The 18,755-nt window shown below is 47.2% G+C and overlaps 1 protein-coding gene across 2 annotated transcripts; it reads right to left on the minus strand.

Moving 5' to 3' along the window:
• Positions 1-12: 12 nt before the first annotated feature.
• Positions 13-18,206, minus strand: akap1b (A kinase (PRKA) anchor protein 1b). 2 transcript variants are annotated; one of them, XM_070828977.1, is made up of 11 exons: positions 18,086-18,206; positions 10,732-12,332; positions 8,817-8,941; positions 7,374-7,500; positions 7,144-7,271; positions 5,252-5,429; positions 4,627-4,777; positions 3,411-3,478; positions 3,135-3,208; positions 2,978-3,043; positions 13-2,651 (listed from the first exon to the last, which is right to left on the minus strand). In XM_070828977.1, the coding sequence occupies exons 2-11, from the start codon at positions 12,305-12,307 to the stop codon at positions 2,589-2,591; spliced, it is 2,556 nt and encodes an 851-aa protein (XP_070685078.1). In that variant the 5' UTR covers positions 12,308-12,332; positions 18,086-18,206; the 3' UTR covers positions 13-2,588. The 2 variants fall into 2 exon arrangements, with proteins under 2 accessions (XP_070685078.1, XP_070685079.1); XM_070828978.1 differs by lacking the exon at positions 18,086-18,206 and adding an exon at positions 13,623-13,710.
• Between the last annotated feature and the right edge of the window lie 549 nt (positions 18,207-18,755).

Below are 18,755 nucleotides of genomic sequence, written 5' to 3' on the forward strand. Positions count from 1 at the left end.
AAAGTACATAAACACTTTGAATAACTTTTATTTTTCCCCTAATAGATCTGTACAATCAACAAACCAAATTTAAGATGAGCCTAGCAAAACTGATCTGTACATGTTAAATGCTTCTGGGCACGAGAGCTGAACCCCATTTAAATAACAAATGATGAGTCGTCTAGCTACACAAACACTGTCCCACAGAGTCAGTCCCACTGGGGGGGCGGGGATGAACCAGACCACACAGAAACAAAAATAATCATGTTCCCTTTAAATCTCTCTCCAGTGTTATAGAAAAGTACAGTCAAATATCTTATTTACAGAACAAATCTCTACTTTGATCAAACAAATCTTTAAGGTGTGGTGGGTTTCTGGGCGTGGTTTTAGATGGGGAGATGAACTCGTATGGCAGATTTCAAACACAGGGGACACACAGAAGCAGACAGGTCATGTGAAACAGGAAGGACGCACATATGCCAACAACAGACAATATGGCTACTGCTCCGATTCACCACCGTGTGGACGCCCTCAGCAACTTGTACGTACACCTTCAACAACTCGTACGCATGTCGTAGGGTCTTCACCATGTTTCATGTCAAGTGAAATGTCTTTCCACCAGCTGCCCTCAACTCTTTGATAAACCAAACAAGCGTTCCTGAGATACGTGACTGAAGTGATGCGTCGTTAAATTGCAGTTGACCTGCCGTACGTTGGTCCTAACCCACTGGACTTTCCTCATTAGTCCAGTTTAACACCTAAAGCCCAACGTGTCCCCTTCTGTCCTTCAGTCTGTCAGAGTTAAGCTGCCTTATTGCTAAAGTAAAAGTGATTTCATTCTTGTTGAAAAGAACCTCAATAAAAACCTGAAACACATGGAGTTACTGGATGGTTTTCAATGGAAACTCGGTCCCCGTGAGGTTCAGTTCTCTCCAAAGCTCCCGTGTTTTCACACATCTGAGTCCTACTGAAACATGGTTTGAGAACACAGACATGAGGCATGGGTCGTACCAATTCAAACTGACCACATTAATTTGGAGGTTGGTTTATTAGGGTTCAATGGAGACTTGTCAGGCTCTTACCCTATCCCAGGCCCTCTTGATGCACAAGCTTGTCCTGGTGGTATAACCAGCCCAAAGGAGCTCACTACCCATCAGGCTCAGTCAGACCATTCAGATTAGAGGGTTAGTCCCTTTCTTGTTCCTACACTTTGTACACGGTCCAACTCTAATTTTTGAATATCAGACAGCAGACATTTTGGCTGGTCCTAGTAGTAAAAGCACAGGTGTTAACATTAATGATGGCTCTGTCCCAGTAAGCTGACAGTGAACCAGTGTGCACAATGCCAGCAACCTGAAACTAAAGCAGCTAAATGGAATTTAGCCATCATTCATTTGATTATTTACACTTGTGCTTTTCCTACTGTGACAAACCAAAATGTCCTGTGAAAAAGGCCCATCTGTGCATTGATGCTCAGAAAATCCTGATTTCTTATCAAACCAGAGGATGCCCAGTTTATCAGTTAAGACTAGTCGACGCAGACCTCTAGCAGCTTTGTTTTAGGTTTACATGTTCAACCACGTGTTTAACATGTTTGTTACAGAGTGTTCTCTGACTGCTAGGGTGTCATTAAATCACTCATTTCCCCCCCTTGTCCAGATTTTAGTTGTTAGTTTGAGAGTGGAAGAAACATCTTTCAGGACTTTTGGGGGGACTAACGTTTGGGATTTGGAGGAGCTCTAACCAAGCAGAAGTAGATCTTTACATTCATGTCAGTCTTTAAAAGCAGAGCAGATGTGAGAAGGGCTACCATCCACCCCCACGTCGGCTGGATGAGGCCTTTGGCTGAGGCTGACAAACTGACTTTCAGAAATCTGGGTCCCACTGTAAAAAGCTGTTGAGGCATCTTTAATCTGGTGGGTAGATGTTCGTAAATCCTGTGACACTGTTCAGGTTGCTGGAGACAAACAAAAAAAAAAAAGTCCAAGAGGCCAGCTGACCGACCGGGTCCTCAGTGATCCATCAGGGTCCACCCTTTGAAGCCCTCTGACCCCATATCCTGTCCAGACAAGAGCCCCCCAAAATCAACCTGAAATATGTCGACCCTCAGACAACTAGAGCCAGGGCACCAAAGACTCCCAGACCGTCTACAAGAGTTCATGTGGACTGATGGAGGGGATTGTCCTTCCTCACAGCACGAGTGCCCACAGTCCATGAGCGCAGAGCAAAAATTAAGTTAGGATGGGGAGGAAAAATCTTGGTTGAACCTTTATTTAGTATATAGATTTTGTTTTTAAAAATGTACAAGTACCTCTTCCTTTCCTTCAGTGAGCTCTTTTTGTGTACAAGACCAAGAGGGGAAGTTGTCTTTTTCTGAAGCAGTGCTGTGTTCTTGGAGATTTATGCCTGCAAACAATTTTAATTTCTTTTCAGGGGATGGGGGAAAAAAAAAAAAAAGTAATGAAACAGAAAAGACAGGAAAAACAATCTTCTTAGATCCAGTGGTGTGTCTGGTGGGGCTGGGACCCCCAGGAGGACCAGGGCCCCACCCTGATGATCACATGAGGATTAGGGGGTGGGTGGGGGGATGGAGGTCAGAGCATGTTGGTTTAAAAGCCGTCCACCCAGACCCCCAGGCCCCTCTCTGCCAGCGTACGGTTCACCGAGATCACCTTGAAGAGGAGGAGAGACATTAGGTTGGGGGGGGGGGGGGGGGGGGTCTCCTGTACTATAACAGCTAGCACAGTAACCCCAGCACTGACTCCATCAGGACAAGTCTCATCATACCCACTGCATCTCAGAGTTTCAGTTTTTACACAATACACATCTGATGCAACTGGACCAAACAGACTTTTGGAAACAGAAAGTTGACCAAGTCCGATATAAGCCTGAGTTGGGCTTATTCAAATAGACATGTATATTTATCCATGGAGACAAAAGCAGTTACAACTTGAGTAGTACAGTTAGAGGTTAAATAGGTTGTATGCAAGCAGTGTACCTCGTCACCGACCATGTTCCACAGGTGGACCAGTGGGAGGCCCGTGTTGTTGTCGTAGTTCGAGACCTTCACAGACAGATGAAGACAAACGGACAGTTAGTTAGTGTCGACTTAGACACTCAGAGGTTTGGGGAGGAGGGCTTAGGGCTGGTCTTACCTGCGCAAGCAACGCCTGTCCTCTGGTCATCTCCTCCAACGCTGATGTGGCATCCTGTGAAAAACGATCCTCTCCTGATGGAGGACATTTCAAACATGTCAGGACAAAAAGACAAAATGTTGAACGGAATTTTTAGGATTTAATCATCAAAACATTTATATAGAAGCCTACAGTGAAGAATTAGCTCTCTTCATATGCTCAGACGGCTTGCAGTGCTGCTACTGAATGTTTGGCTGTGGCATTTAAGTTATGTGTTCACACCAGACAGTGCTGTACCTGGAAGAGGGGCGATGTTGTCGAGTAATACTTCAGCACCTTGAAATGGTAGTGTGACAAAATCAGACCTGGAAAACAAAAAGGAGCCAAATGTTTAGGAAAATGTACCGAGACCTCAAACAGTAAACACACAGTGGAGGAAGACAAGTTTAAACTATTAACTAAACACATGGTAATCCACAATGACTTAAAATGGTCTCATCTACACCGTGCCTTTACTCAGCACGCTGCTGAACCACCAGAGGAGTCATTACAGCTATGATGGGACCCCGCTCCCTCTGCTAGGACTCCAGGGACGCCCGCTCCCTCTGCCTTCACCAGCTCATCACAACCAGCAGTCACGTCTCTCTCACTAAGACAGCACCCAGCTAACCCTCAGCAGACAGCCGGCAGGAAGTGGACGTGCTAGGGTCCTCAGTCTGACCAGGTCCTGGACGTAGGTGGGGGCCTGTGCCACTCGCAGCACCGAAGGCGGGTATCAGCATTGGAAATCAGACTGGAGCTGCCACCGGGAGCCAGGGCAGGCTGCAGAGGACCTGGGTAAGTCTGGGAGGACCAGCCAACTGGACTGCTGTAGTCTGGAGCAGAGGTCTGAGGGCACATGCAGGTACAGCAGCCAGGAGGGGGTTACGGTGGTCTGGAAGTGAGATGGCAAGAACCTGGACCCAGAATAGGGACCAGAACCTGTGCTGCCCTCTGGATGAAGAATGGTTGTGTCCTCCTGGTGTTATAGAGAATTAACCTGCAGGTCATCACAGCGATGTGGGCAGCAAAAGACGGCTGTTCATCCAGCCAGGTTCCTCTTGTTTGAGCCAGACACGTCTGCGTCCTCCATGTTGATGGAGAGATGGATGGGGGACCCTTCCTGGAAAGAAGAGTAGCTTGGTCGTGTCAAGGTAGAACTTCAGGTGGTGTGCAGACGCCCACTGCCAGACGGCCACAGAGTGAGCGCCCACTGACAGACATCTGGGTGAGTTTCAAACTGTTGAAATAACAGAAGGTCCGGTCCATCCACAGCTGTGTGTGGGAGCACCAGGAATGTGACTTGGTGTACAGAGCAAAGAGGGGGGACCCTGAGGGACCCCAGTACTGAGTGCTCTCAGATGAACAGGACTCCCAAGTTGATAGAGGCTGGAGAGGAGGATCAGTGGACTTGATGTTTATCCTGCTGTGTTCTGAATGCCATGGTTCAGTTTTAATCCATAGTTACTCTCACCTGATCTGCCGTAGAGAGTCTATCTTGACTCTGTCGTAGCCTCCATAGTCAACGTATCTGATCTCCACCTCATTGGTTTCTTTGTAGAAGGTGATGACCTGAGCTCTCCACCAGGCTCCCTCCACTGCCGGAGCTGCACAAATCACCCCCACTGGAGACAGAGACAGACAGGTGAAGCTGGAGGTAACAGTACGACAGCACTGTAGTCATGGAAGAGAAGAAACAGTGACAACTTTTACATGTTCAAAACATAAGATTTTACAGCAGGTTGTGTGCTTATCTTCTTTGTCCGATAAAGATTTCCCTGACTGAAAATGTAAGACAAGAATATCCCTGATGGCCACAACACACACACACACACACACACACACACACACACACACACGCACACGCACACGCACACGCACACGCACACGCACACACCCCCTTTGGTGAACAACAAAATCATGGTTTTTCTCAGGGTGGCGTAGCCTCTGGATAATGCTCACTCCAATACTGGTTTCTTAAATACAACACTGGTGCACTTTGAGTCAGTCTCTACCTGTAGAAATGGTGAAAACTAGACAAACTGCAGAAACATTGGTTAGTGTGTTTGGACCCAAACACATCGTGGGACCTGGGTTACCTTCAGCAGGTGAGGGTAGGGCAGGGGTGCCTGGCTGGGAGTAGCAGAGGAACATCTGCTGGTCGAGGCTTCGTAGGGCGTGGTATGTGGGGTGGGTGTGCTGCTGGACAAACACATGACCAGCTGACACAATGTTCACCACTATCACCTCAACGGTCACTCCGCTGGGGAGCAGGAGCTGAGAAGACAAAGGACGCAACAGGAACCATTACTCTTCCAGTAAATGGCATCTAGTCCCACCCCGTCCGACCCAGTCTGTTCATCCAGTCCGATCCAGTTCATCAAAAAAAAGAATAAATAAATAAAAAACCCAAAGCAGCATTCTCAGGTACTTTAGGGAGCCAAATGCAGTGCCAGACGCAGTAGCAAAAAACAACAACAAAACAAAGTGAATGAGTGCATCATTATCCCTCAAAATAGTTAACTGACTAAAAAAAAAAAAGCATGAAAAGACAGCAGGAGGAACACTGATCAGACCCATGAACATGACATGCAGAGCGTAGAGTTGACAGTATTTTCCTCTGTTCACTGGAGAACTGAAGGAGTACATGATACCAGTGCTGTGTACCAGTCTCTCCACACTTTGTAGGACGTATCTGTGGTGTTATAGGAGAATTTCCTCTCTGACTTTAGTCCCTTTAATTCCTTTCAGTTGATGGTGGACTCACTCAGTAAGCTCGATGGACGGTGACGTTTTGGAAAGCATCTGCTAGAGGTTTAAGGTGAGTTTTCAGGAACTCTTTGGTCTTTGTCTCAGGGTTGTCTGGAGCAGATTCAGGAATACCAGAGAAGATCAGATTATCTCACATGCTTCCAAGAGTGATGGCTAACAAATGGTTTAACATCACTCAATAAGTCACATTTCACATTTATAGAACTCGCCCTGCTTAGTTGCGGATGAGTCAAAAATATGAACTCTTATCTCACTCAGAGTGATACCTAAAGCAGAGATTACACTGTGCCTATGGGGTACAGGGCTTTCACCGCCGCTCTGGAACATGCATCAACCTTGTCTTAACACATTTTTCGTTTGGCTATGAAAACTGCTGTTAAAGCTAACTCTGGGTATGTGCTGCAGCTGCATCAGATACAGTAAAAACACCACAGAGGAAATGATACCAATCTGTAAATATCGGCTAAACAAATCACTAACTCTTCTGCATGGACTGTGAACTTAAATTACATTAAGGAAGGCTGCTGGTCGCACAGTGTCGTGTAACATTGGTGGCGTGCTGAGGCGGTGTGTTTTGCTGTGAGAACCCTCACAGCAAAAGCCCTTTTGGCTTTGGGGACTCACTTTGTCCACACTTTGGAGTGCTGAAGGTCTGACGGATCGTGGCGTCAGTCAGTTGGTCTCATTGTCAGAAAGAGACGATCAAAGAGAGGTCGTGAATGAAAGAACCCCTAACGGTCTCGATGGCCTTGGAGCTTAACAAATTTGGGTATTTTACTCAAGTGGAAATTAAATCCAGAATAGAACAAGATATCAAATCCCATCTCAAGCTATGCCAGGCATCCAAACTCTTACAGCTCCTAAACTGTTACTACCACACAAACAAGACTAATCGTCACCATTTTACCCCTTCAGGCTACGGAAAACACTTCCCCCTGGTTATTACTGGTCCTAATCACATTTGAGCTGTTAACCAGTTCACTTTACAGGAGGACAAATCTTTCAATTCTGCATTTTCAGACACAACAATGTGATAAATAAACCAAATTAAAAACCTACAACAAAAAACACACAATGCAAAGATGCAGCGACATTCTTAGTCGTGAGGGCCATCTCTGGCCTGGTCAACATGTGCTGGAAAGTGTGAGAATTTTCTGGGCATTTTCAGGGTACAATCAAAATCTCACAATAAACAGTGGCCCAGAGAGCCCGTCCTTACCCACGAGGTCATGGGAAGTGATGGCAATGTGAGCGGGGGCGGTGGAGGAGCATATAGGTTGGTCAAGTCCAGATCCTTAAACTTCTTTCCGATCAGTGACAAGGCTTTGTCCACCTGTTGCTGCGTACCTGAAGGGGCGTCAAACACAAGTTTCAGAGGACATAAACACAGATCTGGACCCTGCTCTTCATAAGACATCGGGTGATGTGGGGACCTGGGCCCTGACTCACCCTCTATGTGACAGATCTGGAACTCCTGTGTATAAGGCAGGGTGGAGATGTAGATCTTAGCGCCAGAGTTCTGCTTCAGGAAACTCACGTACCTCCCTTGTTTCCCTATTAACCGTCCCACAAGATGCTGGTTCAGGACGACAGGCAGAGGAGACGACGACAACAAGGTCAACAACAAGGTTCTGTACACAGAACTGTTAATTCAACTGGACTCATGTACAATATCTTATCCTCAGTCAATTATGTGCAATACTGTTTTTCTGACTTGCAATAATTTCTCACTCATCCATTCTACTACAGTGCAATCTCTCTTTGTATATACTGCATAGCTTTTCTATTCTATCTATATTATATTCTACTTATATAGGCACCTGTTGTTTAACTTATCTTTGCACTGTTGTTCTTACCCCAATGTGGGATGAATAAAGGTTTATCTTACCTTATCTTAAAAGGACGATTCGTTTGCACAACAGTAGGGTTTGTTTCACACACTTAAATAAACACACTTTAAATACTTAAATATTAGTAAGAGCCTCGCTACAATTCAGGCCTTTCTGAACAGAAAAAAAGTGAAACAGTAATTCCCTGTAAATCATAAGCATCAGGTAAGGGTTGCCTTTGGTAGGAATACTTTCATATGCTTCAGGTATTTAACATTTCTCCAGCTGCACCTTTTCAGTGAATTGTTTGAATTGTTTGTTTCATGATGCTTGTGTGATACGATACCACAAACATACGTCACTTTAATATTATGACTGGAATTAAAAGCCAGTTGTGTAAAGATAGTTTGTTCCGTTTTAAGAAAAGAAAAAAACATGGTGACCTTAACAGAATCTTTTTTCAGTTACCACAATTCGTTTATAAAGGTTCATTTTGAAGGTATGTCGTGTGGCCACACATTCAGACTGGACCAGCTGATCTCAGTCAAGGTGCCAGTCTTTGCTCTCGGCCCTTGGACTTGGACCTGTTGGTGTCCCTGTACTGTAAATCATTAACTGGTTGACCGTGATCATTAAGAGGCCTGACTGGAGTACTCTGGGCAGCGTGCACTGTTGCCTGCCAGCCTCTCCTCGTATACCACCATGGGGAGTTGTTAAAATCAGACGTTCATATAGGATTCGATACATACGATCCCACCCTAAAATTAAACACCAATATTAGGGTGGGATCGTATGTGTATGATTTGAAAATGTCTTTGGATTCAACCTGCAGTTAACCACAGTTTTGTGCTTATATTCTATTTCATGACACTGTGTGATCGACACCCTTCATCAAACATGACTGTTTATGCCAAACATTAGCACCTTGTTGGGCCTTTCACGTTAGTTTTTATGACAACAGTCGCCACTTGGATCCCTTTCACCCTGACATCCCCTCTCTGGTGAGGTGGTACCTTGATGAAAAGGTGAAGTTTTACGTTTTGTGTCAGCTGCCCTGACTCACCTTTGGCACCTCGATTTCCCAGATGATGAGCTCAGAGCTTGAGGAGGCAGCGTTGTTGCTCTGGCTTTCCCCGGCACCCATAGTGCACCCACTGTCCACTGAGTCCATACTGTTCACATCAGAGCCTGGAGACAGACACACACGTCATCACCTTTACCCATGCAGGGCAGTCTGCTGACATGCAGCCCAGCCTTTACACGTTACTGCATCACTGAAATCTTCATCACTGCAGGAAATCACTCTTTTGTTTCTGCTCTCATCTTCAATCAGGTCCCTAACCAAACATTTTTAACATTAGAGTTTTTGCATTCGCTCCACTGTTGCAGTTACAGTTTTTTTAAATGCAAAAATAGTTCAGGCTTTCCACCTTAGAACAGCTGCTTTTAGGTAGGGAGGCTGTATTCAGTGAGATACAGCATGCGTTAGTATAAATATAAAAAACATCCTAATAGCCTACTAATAATGGATTTTATGGATTTTTACTGTCTAAATCAGTTTAGGTTAGATGCACATGTACCTGGAGGAGTGAACACTGGTACGTTAATTTCCTGTCTAACACTATGTCTCTCTAACACTGTTATGTTGATGTAAATTACATGTAGCTCATGCGGAGTTCATTATGTGAGCTGTTTCCAGCCTTTTTCTTATTCTACTCACACACTGCACCAACAGCACACTGAGGATTTATACCTGTGAAGTCCATCAGCAGGACAAATACTCAAGAGAACAACTCAGCAAAGGGTAACAAGGAGTGATTGACGTTATTTCACTTCAGTGGTAAAAAAAAAGTGACAGGAGATATTTTAAAAGACAGGTTTCAACCGCAACATCCTCCTCCTCAGAGATTGTCTGATGGTCTCTGTCCCTGGACCAGAATGTCCTTCGGACATTATCTGACGTGAGCACACAAACATGAGCCTGGCCTGTATGCTGATGTTGCGTGACTGTGTCACCTGAAAATCCCAACGTAACGTGAGCGTAATCTGCAGTCTGAGCATCACAGATAGAGAGAGCTGTGAACAGAAACAACAGAAAGCTGAGCCCTTCTGTGTGGGTTCAGTTCTGCTCAAAACCTGCGAGCTCTGGCATTACGCAGAGGCCAACGTTGTTTACCACTGTAGTCATGGAAATGCTCCGGGTGGCTCCACATCGGCCCCTTTAGGACGGACACTTGTGACCTCCACAGGTGTCCAGCTGAACCAGCTAAATGACAAATGGGTGTTATATCACTGCTCCCACAGTCAAAATCGAACATCAAACATTTTATCACCTTTTTATGGGAAACCTTGATGTTTTCTGTTCCGATCGACGGCTGTTAATTTCCTGTTGGTGAAAACTCAACTGTAGCTAACCATAACATGATGTAAAATGATGCACTGTGTTGTTGTGCTTCACGTCTGTTTTATTTTTTCTTTTCATGTACAGCTACTGTTAATGAAACTATTTTTCATTTTCATGAGGACTGAACACCTACAGCTGTCCCATGTTGTGTAATACTCAAAGCCTTTGTTTATCATTGATAATAAAGTAAAGACATCAGATTTCCACCAGAGAAACAAACGTAGCCTACATCCTGATCACAGTTCAGTTCTTAAATCCTCATGCCCCACAGAGCGTCTGTCCTGCCACGCTGCTTCATTATTGTGTGCAGCAGCAGAGGCGGTTGAAAAGTAGTTTAGCCAACTTCATCGCAGAGAGAGCATCGGATGAGCCAACAGAAAGATGCTGCACTGCTGCTGGTCACCGTGTCTTTCCGTTTCATCACAGCTAGGACAGTTTTAGACAAGTTTTTGATGAGGATCTTAATCATCTGCACGGGATCCATATTAAGATTGTTTATCAGTATTAGCCTCAAAGCTCCATTATGGGCCTGTCTAACTCTGACAGTAATAACCAGAACAGACTGATGTCTCACCTCCAGACTGGTCCGTCTCCACCTCACATGTCCCATGGCCCCCATTTCTCAGACCTATTCCATTCAGACCCTTTATCGCACACACAGCATCCACCGAGTTCTCTTCAGCTTCGGCCGAAACCGTTGCCTCCGTGGCGGTCTCGACTAGTGGCTGAGGCTGTGTGACTTCTCTGGCTGACAAGTCTGTGACCTGGATCATCTCCATCTGGTTGTCGAACATGTTGCTGTGGAGGTCCTCGCTGCTGACACCATCCTCAGAGTGGCATGTGCTGCAGGCAGAGTCCTCACCCAGCACAGCTGCTTCGTCGGCCTTCAGTTTCTTGTTTAGCAAAGGGGAATTTTGTGCTGCTTGGTGTGCTGCTATTGGCCAGTGGCCTCTCTGTGCACTGTTTGTCTGATGACCCCTGTGACACACGTTGACAGGCTCCCATGCTGCAGCCGTGGAGCACCCATTAAGCATCCCCTGTTCTTCTTTCTCTGCTGCCTCTCTGGACTCACAGCCTATCCGAGAGGGACTGCTCAGTAGTTGGTGGTGCTGCTGTGCTGCCGTGGTTGGCTCCTGCAGAGAGCACAGTCTGCCACCACCCAGTGGGGCGCTGCTGCTGCTGCAGCCCAGCTGGCTGTCGTCTGCCCCTTGGCAGCTGGTGACACCAAGAACCTCCTGGGTGGCTGCCGAGATGACCTCAGTTATGAGTCCAGCTGCCAGAAGCTCCAGGTCCGGCTCCTCTTCACTGCCACTGTGTACCTGGACGTCCTCTGGGGACGCAGATGTGGTGGAGGGATCTTGGACCTTGGTCGGAGCAGGGAAGGTAGGTGTGCTGGTTATAGCGTGATGGTGGAAATCCTGTGCTGAAGGGGGCGTCTCTAGAGAGTCGGCCTCTAATGGGGTCACTCTCTGCACTTTGGTTGGGGTGACTGCAATTACGACCACTTTTTCTTGTGTACTAACAGTGCTGTGGTGCTTTGCGACTTCCCCCTCTGGCTCAGGCCTCTCTGCATCAGAAAGGTGTGCTGTTGTGAGAGAGCAGCTGGTAACTTTGGTAGACTGGCAAGGCGAGATGACGTCTTCTGGAGCGGAGGCTGGATCTCTGACAAGGTGTTTCTCCAGCTCTTCTACCAAGGCAGCTGAGGAGCTTCTCTCTGGGTCTTTGTGCAAGCGGTCTTCTTTGCCAGGTGAGGCTAGAGTGGAGACTGGGGGTTTATAGACTTCCTCTTTTTTTATTCTGACGAGTTGTAGGGCAGCTTCTTCAGAAGTTTGTTCCAGTGAAGGTGCTGCCTTGGTGTCCTGGACATGGATCTGAGATATAGCATCCTGTTCTGTTCTCTGGTTACTGACCTTTGGAGGCCTGTGAGGGGGGCTTTCTGTGTCATTTGTGGGGGATATGGTGCCCTTCTCCACCAACCCATTGCTGCCCTCTGCTGGAGATGTTCTGAGCCCAGTGGCTCTCGGAGCCCCTTCTGGGCTGTCATGGCCAATGAACCGCTCTTTCTTCCGTGAGATGTACCACCACCAGCCGATCAGCGCGAGTACTCCAGGCAGCGTGTAGGGCACAAAAGAGCGAAACCTCAGTGGCATTTCCTCAGGACTCTAACGGCTACACCTGGAAGGACAAAGAAACACAGACCTGTATTAGTGGAGGACCTTTCATGAAAAAAGAAAAAAAAAAAAAAGTGAATAAAACTTGGAGCAAATCTGAGTAGACTGGTCTGGATCCGCCTGTCGATTACGACTTCATTTGAGGTTTATTAATGATCTTTCAGCCAGCATAAAGGCAACTGGGAATTACACGAGATCCCATATGACCCCAAGAAAGACTAAGCCGGTTTGATATCAATTCTATACCACCAATCCAATCTGACATATAATTCAGAGCACACAGAAGTCTTCAATGGGCTCCTACAACAGAATGTTCTGATCCAGTCCAAACCTCTGAATATTGAGTGTCGGCTGATAACAGGTCTGATCTACAACCTTCAGATTTTCATTTTCGGAGCGGGACAATCAGGGACACACCAGCCCAACACAGAGTCACAGTTCACTCATTCATTTGAATGGGGGCTGTCACTAAAGGGCTCCAGCAAAAAAGAAAAAAAAGTCACCTGGTGAGGTCACCTGGCAATCAAGTTGACCACCACACAGCACCATGCGGTGAGGCGCTGCATTGTCCAGTCGGGTACGAAGTGTATTACAAACATGACACATTTCTCCCATTTACTTCCGATTGTCGTGTGAAAGATAACTGCGCCGTAATAACTTTACACAGATGGAGATTCCTGTGTAAGTGCTGTGCAGGGTTTGGTGTCTGATAAGCCTTCAAATTCCCTGATCAGTTACTCTAACTAGACCTCATGGATCCCATTTCATTGTGTCACCGGTACCTGAAGGTCACACCAACACGACGCTGTGTGACTGTCAGAGGTGGGTGGTTCGTGTTATTAAAAGCTTTTACCTCCTTTTGACTGCTACACGGTGTTCGGTGGAAAAAGCTCAACCAGAAAGACAAACACTCACTCAGTCAGACACCCAAACGAATGAAACACAGCACAGAGAGCACAGTCTGATCTAAGAGTTACAAACAGCAGACCCCGGAACATCCCACTGCATGCCCAGTTCCCAGTGTGCCGAACAGGAGACGACTCCGAGTCCATGTTAAAAAAAGGCCATGTGCACATGCCTTTCCTTAACAGAGCTACCGAGCTGGCCTCCACCACGAAGAATGCATCACGTGGGCTGGACATAATTCAGTCACAGCCTGCCATGCCTCAGACACGGCGCTGGCTGGCAGCTGCTATTCGCTTCATGTATGTATGTGCGAGTATATATGGAGTGAATTGGAGAGGAAGCACCAGTGAGCTGGACTTTCGACCTCTGTGGCTGCTGGCACTCCCACCTGCTTGAGGTAATCAACTGGTGGCCCTGTGCAGAGTCCTGGGAAACATCCAATGCCCAGTAACAACAGACAGAGCTGCTCTGTAGGAATCTGATATGCCAGAGCAAAAAATAAAGATTACAGCGTGTTTATATGATTATAGCAGAGGGAGATCTCAGGTGACACTATTCTGAAAGCTCCAAGATCGCCAGTTAATTTAAGGGTTTATCTCCACTGACCAGTAGCTGCTCTATTCTGAGAACATTTAGTCTGGACCATGAAAACCCATGAGTGTACAGAGGCTGTGGCCCTCGTCCTGAATAATGCAAAGCCAACAAGACTCGTTCTCTGAGGCGAGAAAGACGACACCATCCACACACCATGCTGACACTAGAATAATTCCGCTGTTAATACCCAGTCCATATAGTGGAGGCACAATTTCAGCAATCAGTCTGAGGAAATTAATCAGTTTATCAATGTATATACACTCTGTGGAGGGAACCAGTCGTCGTCTATATGTACAGTCTGTGGAGGGAACCAGTCGTCGTCTTTATGTACAGTCTGTGGAGGGAACCAGTCGTCGTCTTTATGTACAGTCTGTGGAGGGAACCAGTCGTCGTCTATATGTACAATCTGTGGAGGGAACCAGTCGTCGTCTTTATGTACAGTCTGTGGAGGGAACCAGTCGTCGTCTTTATGTACAGTCTGTGGAGGGAACCAGTCGTCGTCTATATGTACAGTCTGTGGAGGGAACCAGTCGTCGTCTATATGTACAGTCTGTGGAGGGAACCAGTCGTCGTCTTCATGTACAGTCTGTGGAGGGAACCAGTCGTCGTCTATATGTACAGTCTGTGGAGGGAACCAGTCGTCGTCTTTATGTACAGTCTGTGGAGGGAACCAGTCGTCGTCTTTATGTACAGTCTGTGGAGGGAACCAGTCGTCTTTATATACAGTCTATGGAGGGAACTAGTCGTCGTCTTTATATACGGTCTGTGGAGGGAACCATTGGTCTTTATATACAGTCTGTGGAGGGAACCAGTCGTCGTCTTTATATACAGTCTGTGGAGGGAACCTGTCGTCGTCTTTATGTACAGTCTGTGGAGGGAACCAGTCGTCGTCTTTATGTACAGTCTGTGGAGGGAACCAGTCGTCTTTATATACAGTCTGTGGAGGGAACTAGTCGTCGTCTTTATATACGGTCTGTGGAGGGAACCATTGGTCTTTATATACAGTCTGTGGAGGGAACCAGTCGTCTTTATATACAGTCTGTGGAGGGAACCAGTCGTCGTCTTTATATACAGTCTGTGGAGGAAACCTGTCGTCGTCTTTATATACAGTCTGTGGAGGAAACCTGTCGTCGTCTTTATATACGGTCTGTGGAGGGAACCAGTCGTCTTTATATACAGTCTGTGGAGGAAACCAGTCGTCTTTATATACGGTCTGTGGAGGGAACCTGTCGTCGTCTTTATATACGGTCTGTGGAGGGAACCTGTCGTCGTCTTTATATACGGTCTGTGGAGGAAACCAGTCGTCTTTATATACGGTCTGTGGAGGAAACCAGTCGTCTTTATATACGGTCTGTGGAGGAAACCAGTCGTCTTTATATACGGTCTGTGGAGGAAACCAGTCGTCTTTATATACGGTCTGTGGAGGAAACCAGTCGTCTTTATATACGGTCTGTGGAGGAAACCAGTCGTCTTTATATACGGTCTGTGGAGGAAACCAGTCGTGTTTATATAGAGTCTGTGGAGGAAGCCAGTCGTGTTTATATACAGTCTGTGGAGACGAGTCATCCTCTTTATATATAATCTATGACGTGTCCTCACGGTGGTGACATCGTTACATGTGGTTACATATTGTTGTGTCCTTGAATGCACCAACAGGATGAACATGGAGACTCACTATGTGTTACTATGTGGCCACCTGTTGATCCCAAAGGAAAAACATCAGCAATGTACATTTTAAGAGCAAACGACAACTATGGCAACCATTATGGCACATCCATTCCATACGATATACAATATATAAACAGTTTCACTGCTATTGATCAATACTTGATTAAGGGTGGGGGGGGCTGTGATGTCCAGTGTGTGGAGTCGTTCCATACGAACACTGAGGAAGTGAAGATTGAGTGTGGGACAGTGGCCCCACCACAGTCACCCTGGACAAGGTCACATCACACAGGTGTATACCCTCACCCCCCCCCCAGGTCAGACTGGGGCTGTTCATGACCTTAAAGAAGTCAACACTCAGACGGTGACCTTGCCGTTCAGATATGGGAGATCGCGGGCTGTATTTACACGCTACCAGCCGCACAACATGCTGACAACACACAACCTAAGCAGCTTGGATAGCAAATACATTTGATACCAACAGCACACCACATAAAACATTATAGTGAATATTATAACCTTCATAAAGGTGGATGTATTTCAGGGTTGCTGGATTAGACCACATTAGTTTTAACTCATTAAATGCATGTACGTACATGTGAATATATAGAAATATGTGTACAGGCATATTTCTTCTGACAGCTGAAATTTTGACTGCAACATGTTGATGGTGCCATAACTAATGTCCCACAGATCTACCAGTCCTATTTTATAAAGTCCAGTCTCTGTCCAAAGTTGGACACCACTACACGAGACATTCGGCGGGTTAAACATGCACAATCCAGGCTTTCATGATATATATTTTTCTGGCAAAGTGATTATATAAAAGCATGTGGAAATCCACACATTCTTCTTATTATTATAATTATTGGGATCTGCCTGCCTGAGGTTGGATGGTCCAAAGACAAGCAGTCCGTCCAGAGGTTAGACTGCTGGTGGCAATGTCGTCTCCAACAGGCCAGCCCTTCATGTTATGTGACAGTCAACCACAGTCACTGGAGATCTCAGTCTCTCACTGTCATCATCATTATAGTTATTATATTATCATCACGCTCATAATGACTATCAGCTAACCGCAGCCTGCTGCACAGCTACCTTCTACAACACTAATACAATACTACAACGATACTACAATAACACCTGCAAAGACACCTACAATAACGCGGCGTGTGGCTCCTCGTTGGTGACAGATAATAACCGGTGTTGAGGTCTCGTGTCGTGTGTACCGTTATATACCGTTAGCTCCACACCGGCTAATAAACAGAGCGGCTAACGGAGTTAGCCAGCTGACTAGCTAACTAGCAGAGTTAGCTAGCTCGCTAGCAGAGCCTCCTCCGTGAGCTGCGCTCGGCATCGTGTCCGTTTCGTGTCCGTGTGCAGAGAGGTAACGTTGGGGAAGGACACAGCACGTATGTGGAAACCAGACTCTGGTCTTGTCCCTCCTACTTCAGCCCGGTCTCTGGAGCTGACAAACACCTACAGCTAACATGGCACAACCATCTCAGACAGAATGAAGGCGAAACCGGCAGGCGGTCAATAATCAATGAGAACAATTTGTGGGAACTGAAACTTGAGCTGAGCCGCTGGGTGCCCCGTTTGAATGCCGAACTCTTCAGAAAACACCGATCATCCAGTGTATCCGCCGATTAGATGTGCAGCGTTTAACCCGTGAGATGGCAGAGTTAACTGACAGTTATTGACAGGAAGTCTGGCGTAGCCGTGGCTGGACTGAAATCCGGTACCGGAGGTGGCTGTGACCTACCACTGCCGTTACCCGGCCGGGATGAGGCATGGCTGGTCAGGAGGCCGCGGTGCAGAGGAGTGGAGTAAGCAGGCTGGTTACAGAACTACTTCATGAATGGAGATAAGCAGTAAAGTCAAATGTCCCCGCAGCTAATCACTCCGCCCGGCTCTGTGGGCTCCGTGGCCCACGGACCGTCACGGACCGTGGGCTGGTTACATCACCACAGCCTCGTGTCTGAGGCCACTCCACGGTCTCAGTGACCGACGGAGCACCGCGTTAGGCCGCCACACAGGCAATGCGCCACAGACACAGACCCCACGGACGCACCAATGAGGGCTGGAGCCAGACTGACGCAGGTTAAAGGACATTTTAAGCCAAAGACAGCCTCCTCGTCCTCCACGGGCCGCAGACCTTCACGTTAGCCTGCTAGCCGGCCTGGTGAGGACGGCGGCCCGGTGCCCTGTTCCTGCGGACAGCCCGCAGCCTTTATTACCGCTGAGGACACTCAGGAGGCTGCGGTTGGCGCACACAGAGCAGCAATGACGGGATCGTCATAGTTACAGCAGGACGGAGGCTAGCTGGCGGATGAATTAGACAGACGGCAGCACGCTAGGAGTTCAATGACACGGGATTACTGCTCCCCACCGGGGACATGGCCCGCCGGACCGGGTCTGCAGAACCGTCCCCGGACGGGTTTCTGAGCCTCGGGTCAGTGCTGCAGCCCGGAGAGAGCGGCTGAACAAAGTCACGCTGTGTGGACACCGTGGTCCCCACGTCCACCGGCCTGGCCTCCCCCGGCCGCTAAAACACGCCGTTTCCTCCCCGGGCTTCGGTCTCGGATTACTTACGGTGTTTCAGGGTCCTCGGAGCCGCCACGATGAGAACAGTGCTGATAAAGTGAGTTTTTCCTAATGTGCCCCTGTGGAAAGTCAGCCTCTCCTCCCCACGTGTTGACCGAGCAGCACCAGCCTAAAAAAACACAGACTAAACAGCTGCCCAACGCTCGCGAGACTTCGACGGCCAGGCCACCGTAGTCTCGCGGTATTTGAGACTGCAGTAAAGTGCCCGTACTCCCTGCACGGTGACCTGGCGGCTCACGGTCCTGCTCACTTTGACCGTAAAGCCACGACGGCACTAATGCATGTTTCAGCACGGAAGGAGCGTGAACGGAAATCCGTCAGATTAATGGAAAGGCTGCAGTAGGACACGGTTAAACCGGCACAGGGTTTAATATGGGGTTAGACCACTGGGTTTAATATGGAGTTTAATATGGGGTTAGACCACTGGGTTTAATATGGAGTTTAATATGGGGTTAGACCACTGTGCTTAATATGGGGTTAGACCACTGGGTTTAATATGGAGTTTAATATGGGGTTAGACCACTGGGTTTAATATGGAGTTTAATATGGGGTTAGACCACTGTGCTTAATATGGGGTTAGACCACTGGGTTTAATATGGGCTTAGACCTATTAGTTTAATATGGACTTAGACCTATTGGTTTAATATGGGGTTAGACC

Source organism: Pempheris klunzingeri, chromosome 4 (genome assembly GCF_042242105.1).
Source record: "Pempheris klunzingeri isolate RE-2024b chromosome 4, fPemKlu1.hap1, whole genome shotgun sequence".
Taxonomy (NCBI): domain Eukaryota; kingdom Metazoa; phylum Chordata; class Actinopteri; order Acropomatiformes; family Pempheridae; genus Pempheris; species Pempheris klunzingeri.

What these genes read in the sequence shown, in the direction of transcription:
- akap1b (XM_070828977.1), bottom strand. Translation starts at nt 12,307, where the DNA reads ATGCCACTGAGGTTTCGCTCTTTTGTGCCCTACACGCTGCCTGGAGTA. An exon ending in GGAGACGGACCAGTCTGGAG is followed by an intron (nt 8,942 to 10,731) that starts GTGAGACATCAG and finishes GTCTGTCTCCAG; the next exon opens with GCTCTGATGTGAACAGTATG. An exon ending in GGGAAATCGAGGTGCCAAAG is followed by an intron (nt 7,501 to 8,816) that starts GTGAGTCAGGGC and finishes GTCCTGAACCAG; the next exon opens with CATCTTGTGGGACGGTTAAT.